General features: G+C 47.5%; 1 protein-coding gene across 3 annotated transcripts in view; it reads right to left on the bottom strand.

Moving 5' to 3' along the window:
• Nucleotides 1-801: 801 nt before the first annotated feature.
• Nucleotides 802-10,960, bottom strand: part of SAMD4A (sterile alpha motif domain containing 4A) — a 222,191-nt gene continuing 212,032 nt past the window's right edge. For all 3 annotated transcript variants that reach the window (XM_043472141.1, XM_043472144.1, XM_043472143.1), the window contains 2 exons: nt 10,378-10,461; nt 802-5,198 (listed from right to left, as the gene is read on the bottom strand). In XM_043472141.1, coding sequence (XP_043328076.1) covers nt 5,170-5,198; nt 10,378-10,461 — 113 coding nt within the window. In that variant the 3' untranslated portion in view covers nt 802-5,169. The remainder of the gene's footprint in view (nt 5,199-10,377; nt 10,462-10,960) is intronic.

Below are 10,960 nucleotides of genomic sequence, written 5' to 3'. Positions count from 1 at the left end.
ACCACCAGGGAAGTTCCCATACCATTCACTTTTAAGTAGAGGAATTTTAAGTAAAGATAGAGGACCCTGATGCTGGCAAAGATTGAAGGCAGAAGAAGGGGAGGACAGAGGATGAGATGGTTGGATGGCATCACTGACTCAATGGACATGAGTTTGAGTAAGCTCTGGGAGTTGGTGATGGACAGGGAGGCCTGGTGTACTGCAGTCCATGGGGTTGCATAGAGTCAGACACGACTGACTGACTGAATTGAACTGAGAGGAATTAGAAAGAATAAAACTCACTTTGCTGAAGCAAGAATTCAAACCCAGGTTTGACTCTCCAACCATATGCTTAACTGACTCATTATTTAGAACTTATATTAATATACACCATACTGGAAGGATTAAAATGAGATTCAAGCCATGTGTAGTTAAAACCTCAGATCTCCAAGGAGGTTATTGTCTATGCTGTGGTTAAGGGGTAAAATGTGATTTCAAAGGCATTGAAGGTGGAGAGCAAGCTATAAACAATACCACCTGCAAGGTTCGAGTTTTTATTTAGAAACACGCCCCTAAGACAGGTGATACATGTTTTGGTTACTTGGGGCACAGATCAAGCTGCATAAATGTTTAACACCTTTTTCCCTTTCTTTTTTAAAAAAACAAAAAAACAAAAAAACGTAGTTCATGGTTGGGAGATACAGCTTTCACAGAATGGTCAGGTGGGAATAGTTTACACGATGTCAGGCTTATCCTTTCTGGCTGGCTTATTCAGTTATTTTCTAATCAATCGTATTGACAAAAAGGAAAAAAACACACACACCAGTGTTACAAAACCTTGTATTAATCATTTCCCTTCACTTTCAATATAACGTTGATATGAAATATAGCCATGATTCTTAGTTACATGGGAGGAAATGAGTAATAAATACATTGTAGCAAGTTTAAACCACAAGGGTGTTTCACTGGTAACAACATTTGAAAACTGTACACTTGCAAAGAACAGCATCTTCAAACATTAGTATATCTGTATATCAGTAAAGCTTTTACATGTAACAAACATGCTATTTCCATATATGACAAATTTAAAAAATATGCATTGCTTGGCAACATGAACTAGGCAAAAATAGTTCTTTGTTCACTAACTTTATACAGGAAAACAGGACAAAAGGCATGCATGTACAATAGGGATGCCTGCACGGGGCATGCAACAAAAGAAAGCTTTTTAAAAGTCAGCTTACATTAGGCATAAATACATGAGGGTTATATATTAATAAGGGAGGAAGTCTTCTGTTTGACATTATTAACATTCCTGTTTTCTTCCTATTCCTCCCAGAGGAATACACATTCACCTTTAAGTAAAGATAAAGGAATTACAAAAAAAAAAAATAGTAATAATAATAAAACTCACTTTGCAAACATCTCTGATGACTTGTAAAACAAACAAAAAAATCAACGTTAGTGTTATCACAGCCCCATGTGCAAATTTTCCCTCCACAGGGCCTTCTTGTATCAGGTACACCTGAATGCCTTGGTTAGGCTGCTTTCCTGCACCAGAGTTGGGGCCGCCTGCCCAAGACATTTCCAGAGGACCAATGTGATGGGGGCTGCCTCTCCCCCTCTCACTGCCCTCCTGGTTGTGCGCCTACATCTTCAACCCAGCTCAGCCCCCAGCCCAGGCTCTCGGGAAGACCCCAGTTCCGGGGGCGGGGAGCGAACATCTACAAGCCTTGCACCAGCAGTAGCTGAGAGAGGGGCAGAAGAACAGAAGACCCAGAGAAGGCTCCCATTCCGCAAAAGGCAGCCGACGACACCTCAAAAGAAAACCTTGTTTCCCTCAGTGTCTCTTCAAAGGAATGGGAGAGGGGGCCCAGCTGTAGCTCTAATCCTGAGTACCAAAAACAGACTGTCAGTACACAGGATTGGAGAGCTTGGTGCAAACAGCCGCCCTCTGCAGGCAGACCCAGCAGCATCTATTTTGCTTGCTGGCCCTTGGTTTAAAAAAGTGAAACTCAAAAAGCATGTGGAAAACAAAACAAAACAAAACATATCAGCAGCAATGTTTCATTTCTTGTACACAATTCATGTGTGTCTTCCTACTGTTTCTGGTAAGAAACCACTATGAATAAAAAGCACCAATAAAACATCATACATGATAACAATATCGTAGAATACCACTGTCCCTGGGACAGTGTAGAGATGTCAAATACACACTGCTTAAATCAGAACGAGGGGGGGGAAAAACCCATGTAGTGAAATAGATTTTACTCTGAGATTTTTAATGTTTACTATTTACTTAATATAAAACAGTTGCATTTGGGGGTCAATGGGTAAATACAAAAAAAGGCACTGCCGCTTTATTACTAAATATCCGACTTCACAGCCTTATGCATGCAACCATTTGAATTTTTTTTTTTTTATAAATAAAGTTCTTTTGCTTTAGGATTTTTAGATTGAACTGTATACCTGCAGTCAACACAGGACTCAAAACAAGGTGGGGACAGGCTCCTAAAATTCATCAGAACGCTCAACTTAAAAAAATTAAAACACTAAGAGCAAAACACAACTAAGTAGATAAATCTATACACAGTCAATGAAAAATAAGCTTTTCTTTTAAAAAAAGAATTATGTTGTTATTAATAACAGACTTTATCATGGTTACCAGCCATAGCAAGTTAATAAGTAACATATCCAAAATAATATCTCTAATAATCAGATAACCATTGTTTCTATATTCAGTGAAGGAATAAATAGAAATTCAGATTTGCAAATGCTTTAAGGTCTTCTTCCTTTTAAAGGATTCATGCTAATGTGATTGTGTTCACAATCTGTTTTCTGAACAACCCGAGTCTTTATGGATACATGTGTTTTGCAGCAGATTTGAATGCTTTCTCACTTCTCCATGAGATGTGTTATACCCCTGCTTCTTCTATTAACGTTCTCAGCATCCAAAATCACCTTCGCAAACCGTCTGGGTCTTGCCTTTGGCCTTCGACATCTTTGACCTGTTCTTCCCGGCTCACACATGATCGTCCATCCTAACACATTCCCCAAGTAACCCTAAGCTCGCTTAGAAAAGGGATGTGGAGGATGAATGTTAATGGCACTTGGTTAAAAAAAAAATCAACTACAAAATGCTGCCTCTTTCTGCACATGAATTTGCATCTTTAGAACATAGTCGTCACCCAAGGAGAGCTTTTTTTCCTAATGCAATGCAGGATGTTGTGGATTCAAGCCTTCTTTGCTTGCTAAAGGCTCTCTGTGGCTAAGATGTTCCCACATTTTAGACCTTAAAAGGATTTCACAAGCCTCACAACATCCAAGGTTGGGTTGGGTGTATATTTTTAATCTTGAAGGTAGAAGGAAGCTGTTTGGATTTCATTAAGGCCTTGTAATTGTATATTTACTTCATTAACTTCTTTTAAAAAAAAAAATAACTCTAAGAAAATGCAGTGATTTTCATGGTCTGATGTCTTAAATTTCAACTCTGACTTTGCTAAAACAAACAAACAAACAAACAAATGGTACCAGACTCACCCATTCAGTAAACAGGCCTCCTACCAGCTCCCTGATCTCGCCTCTGGCCGAGCTGGCACACCATCATTTACACAACCCAATTTTCCAGCGCAGAGCACAGCTCCTCATGGATTTTCTCTAATACCCTCCATTGCATCAAATTCCGAAACATAGTCTCTCTCGCCCTTAAGAAATAGAGCTATTACTTTGTGGTAGCATAGTTTGTTAATCTCTCACCATGTAAGGAGTCGTTCTGTCTCCCTTCCGTGTAGGTAGATAAATCAGCCCACAACACAGCAACTCCCTGACGTCTGTAATAGAACCTTCTTGTCCATCATGGAGTCAACCTTTCCCACATCATCTTCCACGGCTCACCTGCAACGTCTCCCCGCAGCTCTCTCTGCCACTTGCTGACTGACCGTTTATACACTGTTGCTAGACCTTGCTCCTCTCCTCCTTTTCCTAGGCGGTGGGTGATCGAACCTTGGGGGGCTAGGCTCGGCTTCCTGCGAGCAATCCCCTGTAAGTGGTATTTTGAGCTTATCATCTGGATATCAAGGCCTCCTGCCAGGAAAAAAATATCCATCCTTGCCTTTTCTCCTCCAGTGGAACTTGTACCCACCTCTGTGCGTGTGTGGCCAGGAGCGATAGGATGAAACCCCCTGGTAGAGTGGGGAGACAAAGAGGTGTCTCTGGGTGAGACGCAAATTCATCACAGAAAGGGCAGCAAGATTCTTACTGACTCTCCAGGTGACTGCGCGCAATCCCGTAACCGATCACATGGTGGCGCCCTCCCCCGGTGCTCCGCTCACTCCAGCCACATCCTCAACTCCGCCTACACGCTCCTCCCACCCACAGGTGGGAGACACCACTCAGGCCTACGTGACCGCATCCTTCTTCCCGAGAAGCAGAGCTTGGCAGCCATTTAAAAAGACAACCCTGCTGCTATTATAAAAATAGAGGAAAAAAATGAATCCCTATCAACAAATCCTTTACAAAAACCATAGTATGAAGAAAAGTTCTATCCCAACTCTTTACACATTATGTACCCTTTAAAAGTGTTATGTAAACAATACACAAATCAAAGTTTATCTGAAATTTTGTTGGAGCGGATTTCTCCCTTGCTGCCCCAGTTGCCACGTGGACTTCTTGCGGCTGGATTTCAAGCAGGGGCCTCAGGGAATCCAATCAGAGGAGACATAAAAGAGCGAGCCGCCGTCACTCGCGTTTTGGTCGCGGGCATCCATGCCTTCCTCCTGGGCTCTGACTTCGAAGGTAGGCTTCTGAGAAGGCTCCCAAGGCAGGGGCGTCTTCCTCCCTCCCGCATCTCTCATCTCTTTTCAAGCGGTGCTCTCCCCCTCAAACCCATTTCCATCCAGGAAGCCACTTGCATTCCCTCCACCTCCAGTCCTCTATTTCCCTTAGAGACCCCTCCCCATGCCCCACACCACGCCATCCCATGACAGAAACAAATGACAAAATAACCAATCCCAGGTCTACTGATATGTTTACAAGGACGACCTACGCTCTCACAAAATCAAAATGGGAGAGGGACCAGGGGAAAAAAAAGGCTGCAAAGTATCTTGGAGGATTCTGTGCAACCCTGAAGATGGCTAACACTGGACCCGCAGCAGTTGATTTCACGGCCAGCGCGGTCACTCTCATCTTCAGCTTCTAGATTGTGGAGGTCCGGTCAACCCCGTCTGGGAGAGAAAGCAGGACACAAATGGGCGCAGGTGAGCAAAGCAATTCCGTTCATGCCCACCAACTCCAGCATCATGCATGTTGGACTTCCCAGTCTCTGAGGACAGATAAGGGTTAAATTCATCCATCCATCCATTCGCTCATTCTTCACACACCCACCCATTCAAAATAACTTTTTGCCAGGAGCTATACAGAGCCTGGGAACCAAGCTGGGAAGACCTAATCTTCACCATTTAGTCCAAGTATATATATCCTGGATGGGACACAGACATGTGAATCGACAGAGACATATGAGGGATAGGTGCTCTGATGGAGTATGTACCAGATACAGCAGGAACATGGAGGAAGGAGTGTTTAAGTTGCTCTTGGAAGTCAAGGATGGGTTCACAGAGAAAGATCTGATAATTCTGTAGATTGTAGAATGATCTGATAATTGCCAGATCTGTAATTCTAACCCATCACAACTGAGCAGACCAGGGGGATCTGTCTGACCCAAACTGATCCAGATTCTGTCTCAAGAATCTAATCTGAGGCAGAGACACCAGTGAGATTGTTTTTTTTTTTGGCGGCACCTGGAACTGAAAGATCCAATGGATGTGGGAGAGTGCTGAGATCACCCAGCATATGTCATGTCTGGGTTATAGAGAATCAATGGAACCGAGAAAGTGGGGGGCATGCCTGTCAGAAAGGAGAGGTCATGAGTGAGCAAGGCCACAGAGGGAGCCGATGGCCACCCAACCCCTTTTCACGTGGGACTATGGGAGCGTCCACAGAATCAGACCGTAAGGGTCTCCTGTACTGTGAATAGGAGCTTGGACATAGGCAGCTGGGGATTTATAAATGGTAGAGTAATAACCAGATTTGACTTCAGAATGGCTTCTCTGGCATGGCTGGTGGCAGGACCACCAGTTAAGAGGTCCCTACAACGATCCACGCTAGAGTTTCTCCAGTGAGCAGAAAGAGGCATGGATCAGTCATAGCAGGTAGAAATGATTAAGTTCAGTTGACCACTAACTGAAAGCTAGGATGGGATGCAGTATGCCTCCCTGGTTTCGCTGATATCCACATGTCAGTAGACGTGTCCTGGTCTAAACCTCTTCATCACAAGTCCCGTCTAGCAGAGGTGCATCCAGATGCAATAGGCAGAGCTCAGGTATGAGAGGGTGCGACTGAGTGTTCAGAGAAAACTCAAGGACCTAAGTGATATGGAGGAGCCCTGAGCTCACTGCAGGGTCTCCTGACCTCCTCATGGGTGGTGCCAGAATTGCATCTTGCTAGCAGGGACTTGGGAGGAGAAATGTTTCTTTAATTCATATTTTTAATGAGATCACTGTAGATCCACACAAGAAACAGCACCCTGTTTCTAGGTTTGCCCCTAAGGTAACATTTTGCAAAATTATATTACCACCAAGATATGATGTTGATGTAATCTACCCATCTTACAGATTTCCCCAGTTTTACTTGTACTTTGTGTGTGTGTGTGTGTATTAAGTTCTATATGATTTTTTGAGAGATTTTAAAGAAGGGAAGCAAATAGCCCTGCGAGCATCTCTCCTTTTGGATGATCAATCCTAAAGGTCCCCAGGTGTGCACTAATCACCTCTCCCACCTTCTGTGCGTATCAGTTCTTAGCCTCCTGAGTGCTGGCTCTGCCGTGGTAACTAGTAGTGGGAGTACAGTGAGCATGTGTATGTGTGCACACACATGTGTGTGGGCGAGGTAAGGGTGTAGAGGCCACTCCCTCATCTGTAGAAGTGCAGTGCACAGTCTTGCTGGGCCTCACTCATCCACTCATTAATGCCAGCCTTTCATAGTTGTCAAAGAAAGGATCTGGAAACAAGGAAATCTCAACTAACCCAGCCCCAAGTTGCATTTTCATGGAATTCTATCCCTGTACCTCACCCTCCAAGGGTGACGGTTGGTATTCAACTGCAGGGAGATAACCAATCGATGAAGTGCGGACTCAACATTTATAGTGGTGCAAGTCATGCACTGCACAACTCAAAGGGGCACCATTCACATGCAGTCATCATAGGTTTTATAATTACGGTGAACTTCAAACAGAAGATGGAACAGTGTCTTGAGAAAGTGGAGCCTTTTTCCTGTTTGCACAATATCTCCATATCCCCACTATAAGCAGGGCTTTAAGTCACAAAAAGAAGTGAGGAGAGAAGGTAAGAAGGAATGACAAGGGGATCAGGTGATGCATGAACCTCAGAACACCAGAGGGTGGACCGGGCGTTCCTCCTAATGGTTTGATTCACTATGGACTGCATTCTGCTGGACAGAGCCTCGTTTTTGAGGCTGTGGACATTCCTGCCCGTGTGACCCCTCTGTGGGAGGAGGAGAATGGCCAGGCTTGGCACTGAGTCCTCCTGAATACCTGGGGCTACCAGTTGGGAGCAAGCCATATAGTGTCAGGTTGAAAGCCTTAAAGACTCACAAATCAAGATGGCAGAGGCAACCCCCTCCCCAACCCCTGGGCTTCCTCACAGCTTCTATCGGAGGAGCATGGCAGGGAAAAGAAGAGATGGGTAGAGAAGGCCAGAGAAAAGTAGCTTAGACCCACACTGAGAGGGCAGCAGTTACTGGAGGAGACAGAGCAGAGATGTCATCATGAAAGGATGGGCCCAACAGCCTTAGAATAGCCATCCTGGGATGTGGTGTCCCAGGAACTTGGATACCTCTCTGCTCTTTCCATGAGATGCACGCAGAGGAGCATATTTTACTACTCTGCTTTCCTCTCCCGAGTCATTTGTCCTCCTGTAAGATGACTTCATTCATTGGCAGAAATTCTGTCCCCAGCAAGGTCATCTCCCCTGGCGCCTGGCAGGGGTCGGCCGGCAGAAAGGTGCTGTCACAGGGGGAGGGCACTGCACCTAACCAGGCCATCCTGAACCTAATTTGCACCCGCCGCTCAGGAAACTGCTTACAAGGCTCCCCCCAGAAAGGGTTATTGAGAAAAAAACACAGCAATAAAAAGGCTTAAGAGATTAAGAAGATGAAAACATTAGCAAAAAAAAAAAAAAAAATCAGTTCACAGAGGTTCCCTATAAAAATAAAAGAACAGGCTAAAAAATGAAATCTTTCAATGAAAACCTTTTATGAGAGTATTTGGCATTCTTGCTACTAATGATGACAATGTTAGTACTCAGCAGATTGATAAGAGCTGCCAAGGTGCCAATTATGTGAGCTCTATCAAGCCCTGGGGGAGTGGCCAGTTCTTGCTGACTCCCACAGGCAAGGTAGGACTGAGCAGAGTCCCTCCTAAGCCAGCCCCAGTCAGGCATCAGGTGGGAGGGCACCTGGGTGCCTGCAACCGGCTGAGTTTGGCCTGAAGTCTCAGGCCTGGAGGCCTTCCCTTTAGGACATAATAGAGATATAATTTGCATACCACACATTTCACCCTTTGAAAGCATACAGTTCAGTGGTTTTGAGCAACAGCTGTGCGACCATCACCACCATCTAATTCCCAAATATTTTTGTCACCCCCCCCTAAAGAAATCTGGTACCCGTTAGCAGCCACTCTCCATTCCCACCTCCCTCCAAACCCTGGCAGCCACTCATCTACTTTCTGTCTCTATAGATTTGCCTACTCTGAACACTTTGCATAAAGTGAATCATATGCTGGGTGGCCTTTGGTGTCTGGCTTTTTCACCTATTAGCATAACGCTATGCCAGTTCAGCCATGGAACAGCACTTCATGCGTCTTCAAGGCTGAATGACAATCCTGTGTGTGGCTACGGGTGAATCCTGTCCATCTGTGTTCATCTGTGGATGGACCTCTGGATTGTGTCCCACCACGCCTCAGGGGCTGTCAGAATGTTGACCCAGTCTCCCTGGTTACCTGGAGAAGAGGAGCTGGTGACACCTCCCCCAGAGGTACCAGGAGTGAACCAGTGAGGCTTCTAGGATCTGAACTGAACGGCCAAGGGAGAGTGTGGTGCTGGCCAATGGGGTTCCCTGGAACCCCAGCAGGGAGGGGTCACAGAGGGAGCCGTGCACCCCACCGTTCATCTGGTCAGAAACCCTGGGAGGCCTTCAGCTAGCTCCCTTCTGGTGCTGAGCAGAGGCTGTCCCTGGGCTTCAGAGAGCCTTGCACGGGTGAGGTCAGGAGGGTGCAGTCCTGGTCTGTGCTCCACACAGAGCATTTATCTGCCTCATATTTGGTCTCAGGATAAGACTGCGTTTGCAGAGACTAAAAGTCTAAACACCCCTGGTCAGGAGGACAGAGCTCTCTGGAGCAGTGGCCGATGACAGCCTTTCTCTGCACCGCCACCGGCTAGCACACGCCGTGGCTCTGCGTGTGCCCATCTCGGGGGTGGGGGAGCAGTCCAGCCTGGAGACGGCTGTCGGGAAGGGTCACAGGAGGCCTCTCTGGATTGCCGTGACTCACAGCCTCCCCGGAGGTTGGCAGGAAGGGGCGGACATCTCTCCTCTGCCTGCCAAACATCCCTGGGGCTGGCAGCGAGTCCAGCCAGAGAAAGGCACCCGTTTAGTACCAGCAGGGCACTGAAGGCCTCCCAGGGCTGCTGTGATGACGCAGGGCTGCAGGCCAAGCTCACAGCGGGACGACCCAGCCACCTCTGGGAGCTCCTCTGGGGCTGCAGCCCCGCACGGCACGGACGCATCCAACTAGACTGTCCCTGTCAGACCCAGAAGGACGCCTCGGGGCCCCGGGCGCCGTGGAAGCCATTTGGAACAGGGAGGTATAAAAACAGGCAGGGATTTTGGTTTCAGAAATTCTATTTTTAGAGCACGTTGGGATATGCTTGGACCAGACTGGGGGATCTAGTGCCGAGAAGGAAAGAATCCAATGCTGCGGGGGGATGTTTCCACTAAAAGCCACGTCTTGTGTTCCTGACTCCTCCAGTGCCCACATTTGGCCAGGACAATCATGGGGCTGGGACTCCAGTGTGCCCTGGGGGGTGGGGCCGCTGGGGAAAGAGGAACAGCATGCTCTCCAGGGCCCCGAGTCACCCCCAGAGGAGGAGCAGAGCAGGGTGCTGGGGCTCGCTGTGTACGGTGTTGTGTGCCGTGGATGGTGTGGCTTGACGAAGATCCAACAGCCCCCCAAGGCCTCTCTCCCCTGCCCCCTGCCTCCCCCACCCTGTGCCCTCAGGGCCAGTGGTTCTCCCAGGTGTGCCAGGCCATGCCATGCCGGGAGGACGCACTCACCTCCCAGGGCGTGCTCGGTCATACTGAGGCACAGGGACTCCAGCCTGTTGTTGATGTCAGGTTCAGTCACCGGAAGCTGGAATTCTGCAGGGGACAAAGGCTTACATTGGTGACAGGGGCTCTGACAACAAGGAGAAAGTATGCGCAGTGCTGCTGGCTCCACCTGCAGGGTGAGGATTTGGTGAGACTCCCTGCAAGGACTTGGGGGGACAGCCAGGGCTGCCTCCCTGAGAGGACTTGGGGGGACCGCCAGGATGGCCATGGACAGTGTGTTGCACTCGGGTTCAACTGACCTCTCAATCTGTTAGACACCCTGAGTCCACTGCAGCTGGATGAAAACCGGTGGCTAAATATAGCTGTCCTAGTCACAGTCTGCCAGGCCTCTGCTCAGACCCCCCCAGCGGCTTCTCACTGGGGTAAAAGCCAAGCCCTTCCTACAGCCTGCAAGGCCCTGCAGACCTGGCCCTTGTCACCTCCCTGCCCTCAAACAGCTTCCCCTTCCTTCACTCCCTCCTCCCAGACCCTCTTCTACCCCAGGGCCTTTGCACTGCGATTCCCTCTGCCCAGAATGCTGGTCCCTGGA

Source organism: Cervus canadensis, chromosome 6, assembly GCF_019320065.1.
Source record: "Cervus canadensis isolate Bull #8, Minnesota chromosome 6, ASM1932006v1, whole genome shotgun sequence".
In the NCBI taxonomy this organism is placed as follows: domain Eukaryota; kingdom Metazoa; phylum Chordata; class Mammalia; order Artiodactyla; family Cervidae; genus Cervus; species Cervus canadensis.
This window is presented reverse-complemented; position numbering and strand designations above follow the sequence as displayed.